The sequence below is a fragment of the Crotalus tigris genome, unplaced genomic scaffold (genome assembly GCF_016545835.1).
Source record: "Crotalus tigris isolate CLP2741 ecotype Arizona unplaced genomic scaffold, ASM1654583v1 scf7180000017685.4511686, whole genome shotgun sequence".
NCBI lineage: Eukaryota > Metazoa > Chordata > Lepidosauria > Squamata > Viperidae > Crotalus > Crotalus tigris.
This window is the reverse complement of record NW_024096565.1, coordinates 2,821,498-2,842,170: the sequence shown is the minus strand read 5'-3', so window position 1 is coordinate 2,842,170 and position 20,673 is coordinate 2,821,498. Positions and strand designations below refer to the sequence as shown.

General features: G+C 38.9%; 1 protein-coding gene across 7 annotated transcripts in view; it reads right to left on the bottom strand.

Annotated features, from left to right (window-relative positions):
* Window positions 1-20,673, bottom strand: part of FGF14 (fibroblast growth factor 14) — a 347,896-nt gene that overhangs the window by 134,347 nt on the left and 192,876 nt on the right. Inside the window, exons 1-2 of one of the 7 annotated variants that reach the window (XM_039337733.1) lie at window positions 2,368-3,116; window positions 1,270-1,869 (exon numbers count right to left, since the gene is read on the bottom strand). The exons of 5 other annotated variants lie outside the window; for them this stretch is intronic. In XM_039337733.1, coding sequence (XP_039193667.1) covers window positions 1,270-1,465 — 196 coding nt within the window. In that variant the 5' untranslated portion in view covers window positions 1,466-1,869; window positions 2,368-3,116. Of the gene's footprint in view, window positions 1-1,269; window positions 3,117-20,673 lie in introns of those variants that run through there. One more of the 7 variants, XM_039337732.1, reaches the window with a different exon arrangement.

Below are 20,673 nucleotides of genomic sequence, written 5' to 3'. Positions count from 1 at the left end.
GCTCAACTAAAACATTTGGAAAAATGCTTTTTAAGCATTTTGTTCTGCATGAAAATGAAGTGGCATAAAGGATCTCATTTGCACAGTGCCACATACCTGTTCTCGGCATTAATTATTCTAAATAATTACTACACCCATCTAGTATTCTAAATAATTACTAGACCCATCTCAAGCATTAGTAGCATGGTTGAACCCATCAGAAGGCTGGGGCACAAGGCCAGACTTTTTTTTATAATTCTCTTAACTACATCAAAAGTAAATGGATTTATTGAGAGCAGTTTTCCCAATCACTTCACCAAATATTGCAGCGTTTGAAACACAGTACTTGTAATCAAAGTACTCAAAACACAGACATGGTGGATTGTTGTTCCATCATTTATATAAAGTGTTATAAATACTATCAGCATCTCAGTGGTAAGCTTGATTATTGATTATAATTAAATGGATTTTTGTCTTTTTAACTATACCATTTACACACAAAATATAATTTAGTAGGGGGTTTAGACATTTGTTCATATGCATGCTTATGGTGGAAAACTTGTTTCAGATTACTGCTTAATGAAAGCCAGGAGAACCACTTCTGCCAGATTAGCACTCAATACATCTCTACAATGGGCACTGAGTGATCTGAAAGAGCGAATGGGAGAGCCTTTTTTTCCTCAACTGCAAGTCCTAATGGAAGCATCAAGAAAGTATGGGGAGGTCATTTCTCTTATCTATTTGTTTGTTTCCTCATTCATTCTCTGTCCTTTATTAAAAGGGTATAGGTAGTCCTCGATTTACAACTGTTTGCTTAGTGACCATTTGAAATTATAATGGCATTGGGAAAAAAATGACTTCTGACCATTTTTCACACTTATGACCATTGCAGCATCCCCATGGTCACATGATTTACATTCAGATGCTCGGCCACTGGTTCACATTTATGACAGTTGCAGTGCCCTGGGATCATGTGATCCCCTTTTGCAACCTTCTGACCAGCAAAGTCAACAGGGAAACCAGATTCATTTAACCACCATTTTTGCTAATTTAACAACTGCAATGATTCACTTAACAAATGTGGCAAGACAAGTTGTAAAATGGGGCAAAACTCGCTTAACCCATTTCTCACTTAGCAACATAAACTTTGGGTTCAATTGTGGTGGTCAGTCGAAGGCTACCTGTTATAGCCCCAACTTGAGCAGCCACAATTCAAAACTTTCGCTTCAAAACACACGCAGGCGCACACAAACAGATAAACAGACAGCACACAGGCAGACACACACACACCTTGGCGCCGCAACCTCCTCTTCTTGAGCCCAAAGATGCGGACCTTGGAGAAGATATCCACCAGGTTGCCATTGCAAAGTCCGCGGTTCTTGCTGGGGCTGTTGCGCCGCCTGTTGGCCGAGGGCCGGTCCCAGTGCTGCAAGTCGCGCGCTTGGCGCTTCTGGCGAATCAAACCGCTGGCGATGGCCGCGGCCATGGCCTCTCCGACCCGCGCTTCCCTCGCGCGCCCGACTCAAGCTCCGCGGAAAGGGCGCCGGGCTTGAGCTCCTCAGCCTAGGCGCGAATCCATCGCCCTACGGCCAAGGGCAAAGGACGGAAAAAGTCACGAGGTCACCCCACACCTGAAGCCCTCTCACGGCTTCGGACCGAACCAAGAGCGCAGCAACAAGCAGCAGCCACCGCGGCTGTGGCGGGTTGTCTAGATTGCGATACTGCCTCGACGACTCGACTCAGCTCATGCCTGGTTCTCCATGGCGGCGGCGGCGGCAATGGGAATTGCCGCTTCCATCGCTCGGGTCACCGCCGCGTCTTCCTCCTCCTCGTCAGAGCTGCCGCCGAGTGCTTCGGAAAGCAGCATCTGGAAAGTGCACGCTTTGGCTCCTGAGAGAAAAAGACTTCATCAAAGCACTTCAGTCCCACCCTTGCCGACACCCCGTCACACACACAGACACACACACAACCTCCCTCTCCCTTCCTTCCCAAGGCAACCGAGGGAGGGGATTTGTCCTTGGGGCGTGGGTGGGGAGTTAAAAGCGGGGCGATTCCCCCCACCCAACACAAAACAGCAACAACGAGCGGTTTGGGAAACGAGGCGAGAACAAGCCAGCGAGATGATGGGGGGGGGGGCTGAAAAGGCTCGGCCGACGGCAACTGCCCGTCGCCAAGAGAGCTACAGGCGGCCTCCCCTTAGCCTTCCAGTGGGGCTTTTGTGATCGCCGCTCAGCGCTCGTGCGAGAACCGCGGAGCGCGTGGGGGGAGAGAAAGAAGGTGCCCGGCAGGGGGAAAAGGAGGGAGAGCGCGCCAAAAACGTGGGTGTGGGAGAGCGAGGTCGTGTGGCCGCTGCTGAGGTGAGGCGGAGGGTGGGAGACGAGAAAGCACCTGCTCTTGAGGGAAAGAAATGGGGGTGTGAGAAAGAGAGCTCGGAGCCCTCAGGGAAGCGAAGTTGTAATCTGCCGTCTGGGTCTTTCCTCCTTGCTCCGGAAAGTCTCCCCCGTTGGGACTAAAGGCTTTGGCACCGAAGGCTCCTAACCGGCGGCGGCGGCGGCGGCGTCTCGTCCCTCGAACCCCCCCCCCCCCAACTGTCGTCCCAACCCTGCCTTCCTCGTGCATTCCGCGTCGCTCGACACGGTCGGACCCAGCTTTGACCTTCCGGACGGGAAAGGTGACTCATGTGGAAAGGCGCCTCGGCCCCCGTGACAACAAAGAGCGATGTGTGGCTGTGTCTGGAGCAAATCGCCTTCGTGGCTTCTCTTCCTTCCGCGCCGGCCTCCTGGTAGATCCCCGGCAGGGCGGCACCTCTCTCCCGGAAGCGCTGTACCGTAGCTGCGGGGCTACCCTGAGGGGCTTAACAGCAGTTCCAAGGGCCGAAGAGCTGGCAGCCTTGGGCTGCCTTTGGATATCCAGGTGCCCGGTTCCTCCGTTGCTAGACTGCAGTAGAGGTCACTACATCTGGGCTGTAGGATTTGGGAGGGATGTGGTCCTCCCCAAAACCCAACTGCCCAATTTTTAACATCAATTTCGCCCGATTCTTTCTGCGTTCTGTCTTCATTTTGCTTGGAGCCGCTGCTACTTTTCGCGAATGTGAATTACCTCTAAATCAAGTAGGACAAGAAGGAAAAGAAAGGAGGGGAGGGAGCCACTTTCTCACGCCTGCTTCTAGATTCTATTTTCCTAGACTACATAACTGTCTAATGTCCACAAATTGAACCTTGGCTCCTGTTCTCTCAGGAGTTGTTTGGTTCTGGTTAGAAAAAAAAAAAAAAAGCGGGAGGGGGAACCATTCAGGCACATGGTAATCATTTGAAATGAAAACATTTAGAGTGAGAGAAAAAGAGCAAAACATGAGAGGGGGGAGGAAATCTAATTTTTTTAGTACAGAAACAAAATAAGCACATTTATAGTTTTAAAAAGCAACATGTACATGCTTACAGTGTACAAAAGGTATAATCTCTCTAAATAGACAAAATAAAGATATACCAAGGGTAGAAATAAATCTGTTGCAATAATATTCAAACATGTACTTCTCAACTTACCAACATCTCTGTTCAACTATACAGTTGGCAATCGAGACATTTTAGAAATCATTATATCAGCTAAATTAACCATTTGGGATTTTTTAAGGCTGGAATTTTTTTAAAAAGTTCAGTGATTATTTACAACAAGTGCTGAAGCAAATAATTTTAATTAGTTCACACTACAGTGAAATAGTCTGTTTGCTACAGATCATCAAGTTATCAAGACAAAAAAGACTGGTGCTAGTTTATCTATAAACAAAGTGTGGTTGACTGTGGTCCTTTCCCTCCTTCTTTTGGCACTTTTGTGTGCAATTAAAGATACAGAAAACCTTGACAACATTTGGGCATCTTTTATTGACCTAATCCAAAGATATCCTAGTCCACCACACAGACTGCCCACTATCAATATGTCATAAATGTTAAAATTATATAGTCTTTGAGAAACAGTGCACAAAATTATTTTGTTGCTATGCAAAGATAACATTAATTAAATCAGCAGCTGGTAGATGTGGCTGTACTGAACAAGGCAGATTTGAAGTCATGTGTTAATTGTAAAGATGGTCACCTAGAAGAATCACTCATGAACTTCTTTTTCCATATGAACATCCAGCTTGCTAATACTGAACCAAAAGGAGATAGGAGGCATTTGTCTTGTAAATTTACATCCAGTTGACATGGCTCTAAGTGTCATACATGAAAATGAATTTCAAAGCATCCAGAAATCTATAGCTTCATATGCTTATCGTCCAAATCATTTGATTGGAATGCAAGATGCACTGGTTTTATACATAATTTTTCTTCAAACATACTTGTATGAAATGCTTATAGATTGTATCTGTACAGCACAATGTACAGCCAAGGCCAAAATTTTCCAAATATGAATTGCAGGCATTGTCATTTCAGCTAAATGTTTTTTGGACTTTAATAATAATAATAATAATAACCAGTACTCTTCCCAAAATTTTAATGCACAAAATAGAGCACTAGCAATTTGCTACCCTATGAAATGGCAACAATATAAACTATAGAAATAAATAACTATTTTTATTTTTATTTTTGTTCCCCGAGTTTGCTTGCTTTCTCTAAGGTCAACATGGAAAAAATAGTATTATCCCTCTAAATTTTAAAATGGCACTAAATTCGATACAACAACTTATATTGGGAGTTTATTTTAGAGCAGGGATATCAAACTGCCGGCCCGCAGTCCAGATGTGTCATGCCAAAACCACGCCCACTCCATTGCGGCAATGGAAAAAAAAGTCATGATACATCATGTGACGTTGCGAGTTTGACACCCCTGTTTCAGAGATTCTTTCAGAACAAGGGATTATTTACAGTAGCTTTAATAGCCACATATCTATATTAGGCTGTATTGCTATTATCTTTTTCATCTTTCTCACTTTCTCATCTTTTCATCTTTCTCATTTTCTCATCTTTCCTACTACCTTCTATTATTATCTTATGATTTATCATTTCTTGTTTGTATCTTATAATATATTATTGTAACTATGATTTATGATCTGTGACGTATCACTTTGTTTTTTGTATATACACTGAGAACTTATGCACCAGAGACAAATTCCTTGTGTGTCCAATCATACTTGGCCAATAAAGAATATTCTGTTCTGTTCTATTAAGACAACAATTGACATTGCTGGCATTTTACAGTGCTTGTCAAACCTGTAAACTATATTAGGGAGTCAGTTTGTTGTAGTGATTAAGGCACCAGCTAGAATCTTGAAAGCCATGAGTTCTAGTCCCACCTTAGGCACAAAGCCAGCTGGGTAACTTTGGGCCAATCATTTTTTCTCAGCCCTGGGAAGCAGGCAATAATAGCAAACCACTTTTGAAATCTTGCCAAAAACTGCAACAACTAAATATTCATTGAACTGCAGCATAATCTATTAATTCTTAAGATGAATGTTTGATGCTTAAATAGAATGTTACATACTAATGGAAGCTTTGAAGGAATTTCCAGCATTCTTCTGTTCTGGAAAAACAATTCACTTTGATCAGGACCTTGACAGAGGAAACCAAATAGGGAACTAATCTTCAATTTACAAAACATAATAAGGACTATTTAAAGAAAGATTCTAATTCCTCAAATTAAGACAATAACAGAAAATTAACCATACTGTCTAATAGTATCAGGAGCAGGAAGTAAATCACAGTTGCCTTTCATCTAGGATTTAAGTGCATACTGCAGACATTCACTCCTTAAAAGTCTTTGAATATTTTCATCCTTTTGTAAAAACAGAGAATTATAATAACGAAAAGATAATTATTATAGGATGCTTTGTCTAATATTTATACATATGTATAATATTATGACAGTAATATTCTAGATATTAAATAAATAAAAATCCATGAATTATAATGGGGAATAATTGTGTCTCCTTTAGCCTTTCTGTTTCCCTTGTGTATAAGAAATCCATACCTATACATCAATATTTGGCAGGGCAAGGTGAAGTTGAAATTGAATTGTTTTATAACAGCTTTTATACACTAAAGACGAAGAAATTTTGAGGATATTGATGAACACTTCTTTACTTCTTGTAGAATTTTCATGCAAGACAGAATAAAATCAAACTTCAAGGAACTGTAATGGGTTTTTCACCAAATAATGAATTAAGTGGGTATGTAGACTGGTATATCTGTGAATTTCACTTGCGGGAAAACTACTAATAAACCACTAATATAAAATCTAATCTCTATACTAGAGCCATATTATTTAATCAGGTAGTCTTACAGTTACCATAAGTGATGTATATATGAGTTACTAATGGTAAGCTTCCTCTCTACTTCTTCCTCATTTTATTTATTCTATATTATTCCACTTAGGAAACATTGTGACTTTAGTTACATAAAATTCAGTTTATATATCTGATACTGTACAAAAAATTGATGATGCATATTAATGAGAAAATAATGTGGGATAGAAAATGATGCAAAACAAAACAAGCATTAAAATTGAGTTAAGATTTTCTTTTAAAATCACGAAGAAAAACAAATTCTTTTATAATTTGAAAATCTAGGGTAGCTATTTACAATGTTAGGTGTACCAAGGAAAACTCAAGAGAGCCATCTACTGACTCAAATCTGTGATAAAATACATATTTCTAGCAAGAACAAAATATTGATAGGTAACGCTTTTGGTTAGAACAAAGATCTTTTAACAGACTTGCAGAAGTACAGCATATATTATACTGACTGTGACTACCAACTAAGTAGGTATTATTGTAATTTTAGGGCAATATTTCTAGTTTATAATGAAAGAAAATAATTTGAAAAAATATCAATGCATCTCTTATGTGATTACTGAGTAATGTAGTTCTAGACTTGCTTTATTTTTTATTTGTTTATATTAATTTATATTCAAGATGAACATTTGCATATTCCACTTAAAATATATCACAATATCCATTTTATAGTCAAATCTAGGGTACAACTAAATTGTTCCCTTTTACTGGACAAGACTCATGATTTCAAAATGTACACTTCTCAGAATATACATAACTGAAGAAAACAAAAATGCAGATTGATATCTTGGAATCATTTCTTAACAGGCATAAAAGGAAAAAGTAGACAGCCACATGTCATGGTAAAACCATTAAATACAGAATTATTTATTGGCCAAGTGTGATTGGACACACAAGGAATTTGTCTCTGGTTCATAAGCTCTCAGTATACATACAAACAAAGTGATAGGTCATAATCATAGTTACAATCATTAATCCTAAGGGATAATTCATAAGATACTAATAGGGGAAGATTGAGAAGATGAGAAAAACAGAAAGTTGAGAAAGAAGATGAGAAGGATAATAGCAATACAACCTACTATATGGGTAACATCTTTAGGCCCAAGACAGCGCTGTGGGAATAAATTGTTCAGCAGAGTGTTGGCACGGGGAAAACTGCCTGTGTCTAGTTGTTTTGGCATGCAGTGCCGTATAGAAGCATCCTAGGTGGAGAAGTTGAAACAGTTTATGTCCAGGATGTGAAGGGTCTGTATATATTTTCTCAACCCTCTTTCTGGTTCATGCAGCATACAGATCCTCAATGGAAGGCAGGCTGGTTGTGATTATTTTTTCTGCAGTCCTAACTATATGTTGAAGTCTGTATCTGTCATGTTTGGTTGCTGTGCCAAACTAGACAATTATTGAGGTATAAATGACAGACTCAATAATTCCTCTGTAGAACTGTATCAGCAAATCCTTGGGCATATATGACCCTTAGATTGCTCTAGTAAGTAACAGTTTCTTACAGGGTTAATACACATTCAGTTTCTAATCAGGTAGTACTCTAAGGCCTTTTCACAAATACTTGTTCTTTTTTCCTGCTGTTCTTTCGGCTTCCTAGTTTATTTTTCACATTTCCCATCAGTTTAACTTTGCTATTTTTTAATTGCAACTTTACAATTGCCATATGTGACATGCATCAGTTACTACTGGTAAATCATTGCTATCTAGCCTACCTTATTCTTGCTATTTCACTCAGTCTCCTAACTTTTCCTAGCTTTTCTTCTTTTACAGTCCTTCTTACCTCTCTGTCTATTCTATTCTTTTCTTCCAGCATTTTTTAAACAATAGCTTTGTACACATCACTTCAGTATGTATGCTTCTAAGTGCTATTCAATTAAAACAATACTTGGTACACAAGCAAATGTAGCATGTTAGGAAAGAAGTTGAGTTATAAGCTGAGACATCCAAGTTCACTTGGCATAAAGGTCTTTGTATCATCAATAGCTTACATTAATAAACTTCACCCAGCTGAAGCACGAAATAACACAGTGTGATATTTCAAAAGTTCCTTCGGGTCCTGGTTGCCTGAGGTTATTGAGCAAATCACTCAACCTGTCTACTGAGTCTAGACTTTCCTTAATACAGTATGATGTGAAATAACTTGTTACCTCCATAACCCAAAGATTTACAGAGAGCAGAATTACTGCTATTATAATCTGTACTTTTTGTTTTAATTCCAGTGTAAATGGAATGAAATACATTAATTCTGGAATCACTTAAATAGTGTAATTGTCAGTTTCCAGACTAATAAAGATAAAAGACACAGTTATATAACACAGCTACCTCAAAGTTTTTCTATTAACAGTGAAAGAATATCTCACAGGAAGTCTGTTAGAAGCAAACTAAAGAAGATGATAGCTTAATATATTATAGGAAAAACTGGATCTAAATAGTTCAATTCAGTTGCTGATATTCTTGTAATCCCATCTGTTTCATCTCAGTAAATCTTACTTTCAGTTTGAGGCAACAGGAAAACAGTCTGACAAACAAGAGTACAGATATTTTAATTGAATGAACAAATATATATTGCTTATGAACTTATCATCTAGAACAGATACTAATTTGGCAAAGAAAAAAGATGAGTAATATTTAATTGAAGTAACTTACTCTTCTTTTCAACTTCAAATTATCTATATCCTTTTATCTAGAGTATGTATTTCTTTCCATACTTTATGCAGCTGGGGGTGAACTGGGCACCTTGGTTTTGTCCTCCATAAAAACAGGGCTATTATCTTTAGTGAAGATGTAGGCTTTCCTACAAGAAAAAGTAGCTGTCCGCTAAACATGGAAACCCTCTACTTATATACAGTACATATCCATTCTGCTTTATCCTGAGAATGAACAGGCAGCTACTTTTGACAAGTAACAGCATTATAATCTAATTTGTCTCCTTACTCACTCACCTAATCAACTGACATATAGAACTAGTATAAGATACTCTAGATCAGTGGTTCTCAACCTTTCTAATGCCGTGACTTCATAATACAGTTCCCCATGTTATGGTGACCCCCAACCACTTATACATCACCGGGTGCTAGGGGCATGGCCAAAGAAAAGGGGGAAAAAATGGCGGACAGCCTTGTTTGGCGATCCCCGTGAAATGGTCGTTCGACCCCAAATGGGGTCCCGACCCACAGGTTGAGAACCACTGCTCTAGATGTCCAATTTCTCATCTGCTGAGAAACATTGCCAGTGGTTATAGTGCGGTGCATGGGGAAATGAGCCTGACCCTTTCACATGTGCAGTGAACAAGCAAGACAGTTTCTTGTGACATCTTTGTTTCCTATTTATTTACAACTGTAAACTAAGACCTATCAGAAGCAACAATCTCTTTAATAACAAATGCAATAATCCCATTCCCAAAATGCAGAATTTTGATTCTGAAAATACTCGTCAAATTTCCCTAGCCTACTTAAATTCACATTTGCTCTGCAAACTCAGACAGATAATGTAATAAAAATAGCATCACTTTTTAAAGGCATAGAAAAAAATGTCCAGCTATTGAGGAATATTGCTGATATTTCATTAAATTTCACAAATCCTAGTAGCTGTTTGATTCTGTGTAGATGACTACCGGAGGATCTAGGGAAGTCAAAAGAGCCAATTCACAATAATGAAACCTACTCTCCACATGGTTATCTCTTACAAGCTGAAGAATTTACATTCAATATTAATTGAATATTAATGCTGTGTTTCTATATTATGTATTCTTTAGCTTTGCTCTCTCTCCAGCCCTTCTTCACTTGCCAATCAAAAAGGAAGGGAACTGATGAGAAATTTAAACCTCCACTGTCAATAGTCCCTCTACACTGATATTGATAGTTTCTGTATTTCTAGGCTAGGAGGCACTGAAAAATTGTATTGAAGATTTAAGAGATGTTAGCCACTCTTTTGTGTTTAGAAACGGAGTAGTTAATAAACAACAAAAGAGCAAATTAACACTTGGTGTGCTCATAAATGAGCAGTCTAATTGGCATAGATGATAATAACCAGAGATCTAAGTAGTAGTTGTTCTATTTATTAAATTAGTCCATAGCGTACAATGTGATTTTGCCTACGTGAGTTCGATGGTGGCTAAGTACTGATTTATCTACTTGCATTAATTAATCCTGTTAAGAGCATTGTTCCTCTCAGCGGAGTTTTTTTACGCAGCTAAGAAAACCTATGTCATACTTTTAAAGTTTCCTTAAAACATCAGATGTTCTCCTTAGACTAAACAGTGTAATAACATATTTTGCTTGTGTAATTTGACAAAGTACTATACATGCAGTATGTATGTGTGTGTGTGTGTGTGTGTGTGTGTATTTGATGGATTTGAGTTTTGTCAAAATTTCAGAAAATAATGGATTGTATCCAAAACAGTGACAAACAAAACAGAGACTAGTAACACTGCATCGCAAAGCCCTGGACCCTCCATCAGAAACCCCTGGATCTTACAGATATTCTCTTAGTGAAATTTAGAAATGCTAGCTACAGAAACAATAAATAGACATAGTTGGCCATCAATCAAGTCCTTGAGGATGCAATTGGAAGAAATTGGAACAATCTGGGAGCCCTAAAAACAAATGGGGAAAGACTCATGGAAAGAAAAATCAGCTTGAAACATAAAAATCCAACTGCTGAAATTCACCTAGACTGCATTGGGATTGAAATGAAAAATAATGAACAAATAAACAATCTCAGTTTTGTCCATATTCACTTTCAGGCAGTGGGGCAACCAAATGAAAATATTTATAAGACATTCAATCACTCGTGCAAAGATCTTGCCTGCAACGGAGAGAAGTGATATTCCTCTATAATTATCACAGACTTGTCGATTTCCCTTCCTCTTGTAGAGGTGCACGATGGACGCGTCTTTCAGTTCCTGAGAAATGGAACCTTGTTTCCAGAAAGATCGAAACAACTGGGTAAGTTTTTCAACAAGCACAGCACCACCAGCCTTATAGACTTCTGCTGGGATTGCATCAGATCCTGGCGCCTTACCACTGGAACATTGACTGATGGCCTGTGAGGTTTCAGACTCTGATGGTAGGGCATCCAGGCTATAGTTGATACCTACCTGGGGTATCCTGTCAATCGCCTCATTATTGATGGTGGATGGGCGGTTCAGCACAGAGTGGAAATGCTCGGCCCAATGCTGTAAAATCAGGGTCTTCTCATTGATAAAAGAGTTGCACTACTCGAATCCAGTAAAGGAGAGCTTCCTAAGGGCTGAGGTTCATACAGGGATCTAAGGGCTTCATAGAATTGTTTGGCATCGTTTCTATCAGCAAACTTCTGGATTTCATCTGCTTTGGCACTCAGCCAGGAGTCCTGCATCTTGCGGAGCTTGCTCTGTACAATCCTGCGAGCGTTTATAAAAGCATTTTTCTTTGCAGTTGACGACGGGTCGTTCTGATGAGTGTGGTAAAGATGGTGTTTTTCGGCAAGCAAGGCCTTAATCTCTTCATCGCTTTCATCAATCCAGTCCTGCTGCTTCCTATATGAGGGTCCAAGAACCTTAAGTGCAGAAGAGTGCAAGATGTCCCGGAAACATTCCCAGTCCTTCTCAGCATTTTCCTGTATTTGCAGCTCCAGGAATTGATTGTCAAGATCTTTTTACTAATGAAGCTACTACGTCAGGGTTTTCCAGTGTACTGACGTTGATCTTTTTCATCACAACTCTGTTTCCCTGTGGACAATTCTTTGGTTTGATGTGAATATTTAACTTGGAAATGATGAGTCTATGGTCAGTCCAGCAGTCAGGACGTCTTTTTACGAGTAGGTAGGCGAAAAATGATATTAGTAATGACCAGATCATGAGCAGCACATGTCTTCAATAGCAACAGGCCATTGCTATTACACGTGCCAATTCCATTTTTACCAATAACGCCATCCCAGGTAGACTGATCGGACCCCATTCTTGCATTGAAATCACCAAGTAAAATCAGCCTATCGGTGCGCTTCACAGATGAAAGTAGGGCATCAAGATCTTCATAAAACTTTTCCTTTACTTCATCTGGATTTGTCATTGTGGGTGTGTAGGCATTGATCAGTGTGGCTTGTTTTCCACTTAGTAATGGGAGATGTAGTGTCATGAGTCGATCATTCACACCCTTAGGAAGACTGGCAAGTTGGCGAACAAGATGGTTATTAATCGCTAAGCCAACTCCAGACTCACGACGTTGGTCACTGCTACGTCCACATCAAAAGAATGTGTAGCCGCCTCCTGTTTCTGTGAACTGACCTTCATTGGCTAGATGAGTTTCACACAGGGCCGCAATGTTAATGTTAAATCTTGCAAGCTCTCTGGCTACCAGAGCTGTTCTTCTTTCTGGGCGATCTGTTAATGGGTTGTCTTGAAGCGTACGTACATTCCATGTACCAATAATAAGTGGTAAAACCTTGTGTTTCATCTTAAATTTTGTATTTCGACCACATGAGATAGGATCCGCTCCAACTGCAGTAGGCTGGACAGGGTTTGAAAGAAGCAACAATGTTTAGGGCACATTTTCTAGCCCCTTCCTCATATTACGGAGGTGAGCAGTGTGATCCTAAAGAGGGCAGCTCAGTCGCTCAGCCGAATCCAGCTGTTGCTTCATCAGCAAGAAGCGACCATTAGACCTGAGCCGCCTGTGTGCAGGTCCACATCCACAGCTCCCAATGATTCCACACCTGCTGCTTCGCTCGCCTATCGCCACAGGACTTTGAGATTTATTGGAGTTAGGGAAAGTCAAGATGTCAAGACTTGCGCGTGGATTGGATTTAAGTGAGGGAGTGGTGTGCATAGTCAGCCTCACTCTCTCTTCCCAGATTCCATCTTATTCCAGTGGCAGGACAAAAGTCAAGACAATTGGAGATGGGCTGGGTGCAGTGGTTGACCAGGGCATCTTTTGTGTCTTGCCGTGCTCTCAGCATACCATGTCGCTTGCAGAAACTGCCTTCATGACTGTGTATGGGGTGTTCAGGTAGGGGTAGTACCTCTGGTGTAGGGCATGCCGTGCCTTTTTAGGGCAGCTTGTACACCTTTGGTCCCCACCTGACATTCAACTCTCACCTGTGGCTCCTAGTAACTGTAACATGCGCAGCGGCAACAGCTTCGACAGGCTGGCCAAACCAGGTTGAGAGTAGCCGTTGTGTCTTCGACACTTGGTGAGCAAGGGATTTGTCTATCCCGAGTATGTGAAGACAGACTCTGGCGGAGTGAGCGGATGAGATCTATTAAAATGTCCATATACAGTAACATATACAGCAATATCTAATGGTCAACACTGTCACATACTGCTATCGGGCCCCAAAAGATTGATACCAATATAAACTAATGGAACTTGGTCACCAGATATCATTGATAAAGTGCCATCCAATTTGAGTGCCCTGTCTGAAATCTTAGTTGATATAGATTGAGAAGGTTACTAGAAGACAGATGAAGACTCATTTGTAAAATGGAAACTCTCTCAATGACTTCAGGTGAAAAAGGAAGCAGAGACATACAGTGGGACTTGAGCACAAAGATGAACAAAAGAGTTTTTCTTCAGCAAATGATGAACAAGCATGCCTAAAAGACTCTAGGAAACTAATAGTAGTTCAAGAATATGACAAAAAGCTGAGGAGACCTTGTTGTTTGGGAGATCCTCTGTTCTGCTGTTCCACTAATTTCTTTGGGATCCTCAGGAAAAAAAACCTAAGGCAGATGAGTAGTGGAAGACAGAATTAAGGTCACTACCTCAGGGATTCTACCTTGCACAAAAGTCTTAATCTGATAAGACCCAAGACATATTGTTACAGAAGTAAAATGCCCCCAGAGAAAAGAAAAGCACTGAGTGTTCTGCTGCCAAAATTGTAGTATTATGTTTATAGCAAGCAACATTAACACATTTTTAAAAGAAACACCTGCATGATGTATAATACTTTAAAAACTAGTATTTAAGATTTTAAGTCTGTAAAACACTGGCAGTATTAAACAGATCTGCTACCTTATGCCATGGTTAAATGGACAGTGCTGGTTATTCATTCCAGGAATGTTTTCATGTAGATATTTCATTTAAAGTATGAATTTATTTATTTGTAAGACCCAAACATAATAAAAGTCCCTGCCTACATAAGGTCCATTCATGCACTGACAACTATAATCCCAATTCCAATGTTGGAAACAAACTTGCAACTTTTACTAAAAGCAATCAGCAACATCCCTCTGAAAATTCTAATAGGATAACCATCACAAAGAGAATATTTTGCTACAGTTGCATCTTGGACCCTAAGTGCAAATCAAAGCAAAGGTTGAAAACTAAATCTTATCAATATAGGAACAGCATGAGATGCTTGGACACCATACTGTCAAAACTAATAGAGGAATAATTATAAGGAATAAATAGAAGTGTAGCTAGTTTCAAAGAAACAACTGTTCTCACAATTACAAGAACTTGCAGAACAGGACTAAATGAGAGAAGTCTACCAATGAGACTGGTATCAGGTCAACAAAGAATAAAAAAAAACCCATATAAACAGTACTAAACTACCACAATCAGCTTTGTGTTTCTTTTCTTAAAACCTGGGGCTTATGTCTTCTACATGCAGATTAATCATGCATGTATCATTAATCATTAATTAATTGAGACAAGTTTCTGCAAGTAGAAATGACCCAATTAATTTATGGGGATGGAATAATTCTTAAGTACTATTAGAAGTTATTCAATTATCTCCCATATTTTGTTGGCTGACTCAATCCCTGTGTATAGCATACTGGCACAGGAAACATACATTCTGTTCCCATAAACATCAATCTGTTGGCTATTTTTTTCATCATCTTGCTTAATGATGAGTTCTATACTTCTCTTTTGAATCATTTTGGTTGATTCTAATAAAAAAAATCCCAAGTATGAATTCTGAATATTATGAACTAATTACCTCAAACCCACCAGTGAAACATTATTAGAGCTAAGGTTGCATATTTATAAAGTGGTACTACCCACTCAGAATCAACAAATATCTCCCACCCAACTCTCAGGGAGATCTTTAAAATCTTGGAAGAGACCCCAAATATAAATATGCTAACATCTTTTTAAAAAGCTAACAAACTGTAAAATATGGTTGACATATGCTAGTATCAGTTCAGAATAAAATTCTGTAACATGTTAAACACCCAGCTGGCATTACATAATACTTTACTATACACACTTGCTTACACAAAAATAAAAATATGTGAATGATAAAGTAACAATCAGCTACCAATATAGAATCCACTGAGAAATTCATCTTCTAGATTCCAGGGGAGAATGCTAAATCCCGAAGACTCAATATTTCTGATTATTCAGACTAAAAATTAAAATATGGAACAGGTATTCAACTGCATCTCATTTCGCCATATGTGTGTGTGTGTGTGTATTCCATCTTCTATAAAGAAACTACAGCAATCCAATGCATTTACAGAAGTAAATTCAGTGGCGTTTACTTGTACATACTGTAAGCGTGTATATAATGAACGCTGTAGAAGGTTGCAGCTTTTGGCAATAGTAAGAGCAACAGCACTTAGACTTATATACCACTTCACAGTGCTTTACAGCCCTCTCTAAATGGTTTACAGAGTCAGCATGTTGCTCCCAACAATCTGGGTCCTCATTTTACTGACCTCAGAAGGATGGAAGGCTGAGTCAACCTTGAGAATTGAACTGCCGGCAGTTGGCAGAATTAGATTTTAGAGTAATCCTATATTTAAGAGTTTGGCTGATATTTCTCCTTCTGTCTTCCCCAATCATCTCTTCTGGTTGCTGCAGAGTCCTAAAATCTCAATACCATTTCCTCAGAGAAGCCAAGAATTGCAATCATTGCTATTATCTGATATGCTAAGTATTGAAAGTTAGACCAATATTGTTTTTACTTCAAAATCAACTAGGATGCCCTTCTTCCTACAGATCATCATCATCATCATAGCCATTGTCTATCCACTGCAGGATGAAGGCCTCTTCTGTATGTCTCCAACCAATAAGGTCTTGAGTTTTCTTTTGCCAGTTGGGCCCACAATACTTGCTATACCTTTTGTTAACTATAGCACACAAGCACAAAAAACACACATAGAAATTCTCTCACTGCTGATTAATGGAAGATACCATGCCAAGACTTTGGTTGCTTCAGGAAACTATGGATTTAAAAATGTGGTGGAATTTCAGTCGAGATTATTTTTTGTGATCTGCCAAGCCCTTTTCAGTGCTACAGTTCTATTAGCAAGGGACTGCATTTCTTCAAATTAAGCTATAGGAAGCTTAGTGTGACCCATGAATAGATAGGATTAATGGCAACAATTCATAAAACAATCTTTTCTTTGATTCTTTAATATAACAGAAAATTTAAATGGCATTCTACTTTGCAAAAAATATTAAAATCTGTATTTTAAACATGATAAATAAGGTCTATATCTGTGAGAGATATAGGAAACCATTAATCCTAGCTAATACTAAATTATTTTATTTTAAAGCTTCCTCTAGGAATTTTAAATCAGATAGTGCAAAGCTGGAGTTATTGAATTGCCACAGATAATTAATTCAAATGTCCACTTGCATTATTAGCAATGTTCTTTGAATAATTATTTGTTGCTTTGTCACACAAATCCACCTCTGTTAATTTAAAATAATCTTGTTTCATTATCATTTATCACAGTCGTTTTACAGCCTTTTTTCTATAATGTATAGTGCAATTGCCTGATTTGCCAGCAGTAGACACTGTTACACTAGTTATTTGACCAAAAAACCAACAGGGAGCTACAGAGCTCCATATACATTTGCTGCTTTCAGTAGCACAGAAATCTGGGTAAAGAGCAGAGACCTATTACCATCATAAAAATAATACATTATTTTATGAGCATCGAAGGAAGATACTGAATGATATTTATACTGAGTTGTATAGAAGCCAATGTTACATAAAGGCAGATAAACAGGCAATTGAAAAAAAAAAGATATTTTTGTGCTAGAATACAAGAGTTGTTTATTTTTTTAAGGATGATTTTCAGAAAACAGATTATGCAATGGAAAAATGGGTTTTTAAAGGTAAAAAGGTTTTTTGTCAAGTAGAACAGAACAGAACAGAACAGAATAGAATAGAATGAGACCTTGGAGGTCTTCTAGTCTAGCCCCCTGCTAAAGCAGGAGAACCTATACCATCTCAGACAAGTGACTGTCTAGCCCAGTGGTTCTCAACCTGTGGGTCGGGACCCCATTTGGGGTCGAACGACCATTTCACGGGGGTCGCCAAACAACGTAGTCCGCCATTTTTTCCCCCTTTTCCTTAGCTGTGCTACTCCCTTTTATTCTATTGGCTTTTGAAAGCCAATAGAATAGACTCTCTTGAATAGAGTCTAATTCTATTGGCTTTCAAAAGCCAATAGGAATTGTCCAGGCTGTCTCTGCCCTGCTGAGCCCGCCAAAAGTCCCATTCTGCAAACGGTGCTGCACCAGTTGAGTAGTCCTCGACTTACGACCAGTTGAGTAGTCCTTGACTTACGACGGGTTGGGGGTCATGGCATTAAAAAGGTTGAGAACCACTGGTCTAGCCTCTTCTTGAAAATCTCCACGATTTCTGGAGGCAAGCTGTTCCACTAATTAATTGTCCTCACTGTCAGGAAGTTTCTCCTTTGTGATATGGTGACCAAAATTGGCTGCAGTATTCCAGGTGTGGTCTTACTAGGATTTTATAAAGTGGTACTAATACCTCGTGTGATCTTGATTCTGTGCCTCTGTTTATACAACCCAGGATTGTATTAGCTTTTTTGGCTGCTGCTGCACATTGCTGGCTCATAGTCAAGTGATCATCCACTAGGACTCCAAGGTCCCAATCTGTACTTGTACCTTTGATTTTTCCTGCCTAAAGGTAAGACTTTGCTTTTCTCCACATTGAAACTCATTTTGTTGCATAGGGCCCATTGTTCAAGTTTGTCAAGATCTTTTTGGATCCTGAGTTTGTCTTCTGGGATGTTGGCTACTCCTGCTAGTTTGATGTCATCTGCAAATTTGCTGAGATCCCCTTCAATTCCCTCATCTAAGTCATTTATGAAGATATTGAAGAGTACTAGGCCTAAGACGGAACCTTGTGGTACCTCACTGCTTACTTCTCTCCATGTGGATGTATTGCCATTGAGGACTATTCGTTGAGTACGGTGTGCCAGCCAGCCATAGATCCATATGGTGGTGATATTGTCTATTCCACCTTTTTCTAGTTTACCAAGGAGTAGGTTGTGGTCTACTTTATCAAATGCCTTACTGAAATCTAAGTATACTACATCCACAGCATTTTGCTGGTCTGCTAGTTTAGTCACTTTATCAAAGACTGAAATAAGATTGGTTTGGCATAATTTGTTTTTAACAAACCCATGCTGGCTACTAGTTATAACTTTGTTTGCTTCTAGTTGTTCAGAGATCTGCTTTTTGATTATCTTTTCTAGGATCTTCCCAGGTATTGATGTTAAACTGATTGGTCTGTAGTTTCCGTTTTTTTCCCCCCTTTCTTGAAGATGGGAACCACATCCGCCCTTTTCCAATCCTCAGGTATTTCCCCGGTGCTCCAGGATTTGTGAAAGAAACCCTAGATATTTGTATTTCTTATTTTAGATAAAACTTTCAAATTTATATTAGATTAAATCAAACAAGACAGTGTTAGCTGATAAAAAAAGACCCTGGATGTTTGTCAAAATCCCATTCCTACAGTAATAGAAAGACAGAATATTCTTTGGCAACATCTTTCTTATTCTTATAATTGAAGATTCTGAACTCTGTTTGATTAATGCATCTTTTAAACACTCAATCAAGTACCAGTATATCAGTATGGGAAATATGTTATAGAACCCTATGTGCTGAACCCAATCAGGTAGTCTTCGTCATATGAACACAATTGAGTCCAAAATTTCTGTTGCTAAGTGAGACAGTTGTTAAGGGAATTTTGCTCCCTTTTACGATCTTTCTTGCCACAGTTGTTAAGTGAATTCCTGCAGTTGTTAAGTTAGTAACACAGTTGTTAAGTGAATTTGGCTTCCCTATTGACTTTGCTTGTCAGAAGGTTGCAAAAAGGGATCAGATAATCCCGGGACACTGCAACCGTCTTAAATACGAGCCAGTTGCCAAGTATCTGAATTTTGATCACGTGACCACAGGGATGTTGCAACAGTCATAAGTGTGAAAAATGGTCAGAAGTCACTTTTTTCAGTGCCGTTGTAACTTCAAATGATCACTAAATGAACTGTTGTAACTTGAGAACTACTTTTACATCCTACAACCGTGTTAACAGAGTCTGAAGAATTTGAAACACAACCATCTGTATCAGTGTCAGAAATTGCAAAACTGATAGGATTGCTAGAAATTAGCACAATTCCAAGCATTGGCCAAATCTTATTGGAAGCAATAGAACTGAATTCACCAATGCTAGCCTTTTTACTTCAGAGCAGTTGATCAAACCTGACTTATATCAAAGGGGTGTTGGTGGTAATATACCATAATGCCATTCACATATAAGAAGGATAACAGAGAAGATCCAGTGAGTGTGGTCAGTTAAGTATATGCTAAGTACTTAAACTCCAAACTCCAAGTTACAGCCTGGCAGCTTCCTTGTTCAAATTGTATATTAATTCTAAGGGCTTATCCCTTGACAACTTGGATTTTCATTTTCCTATATTGGAAAGGTGTAAAATTCACATCCTCCATATGCACATGCTACTGGCATTGTATCCCAAACCCCAACTGAATTAAAAGAAATAGTAAAAAATACGTATTTGTTCACTTATTGATTTAATTTCCATGGCTGCCTATCTCAAACAAGTGACTCTGGGCAGCAAACAATAATTAAGAACAATTACAACAAAATTACAAGCACAATGCAAAAGAAAATTAAACATATACAGCAGCTGAAGACGTTATAATCCATAGATGTTAACATAGAGGTGTGTTAAGGGGGTCCTTAATACACTCAGGATTCCAGGCCCAGGTGCTCAACCATACACTAAGGATGGTACAAATGGCCTTCTCTTAAGCTCTAAGAATAGAGAGATGAATGTTACATAATGTCCTGCCTCCATGTTTGAAATGTTATATGACTTCTATCATTCCCCTCTTGGATTGTGGCAATTTTATTATTTTTTACATAGTGTAGTATATATCTTGTATGGTATTTCAGTTACACAGATCACCAGGAGAGTTTTAATCTCCCTGGAAGATCTAGCTATATATCTAACTAGCTTCAATATAGGATGAAAGTAGTTGATTGCTGCCACTTGGTGGTCAGAATAAACTAGAGAAGGGATTATCACATTTTCTAAGTGATTCTTAGGATGTTTTACCTAGTCTCCCATGGCAATTACTTTCAATTACTTTCAAAATAAGAGTTCTAATAACAGATGTTATGGAAAAAAACTTGCT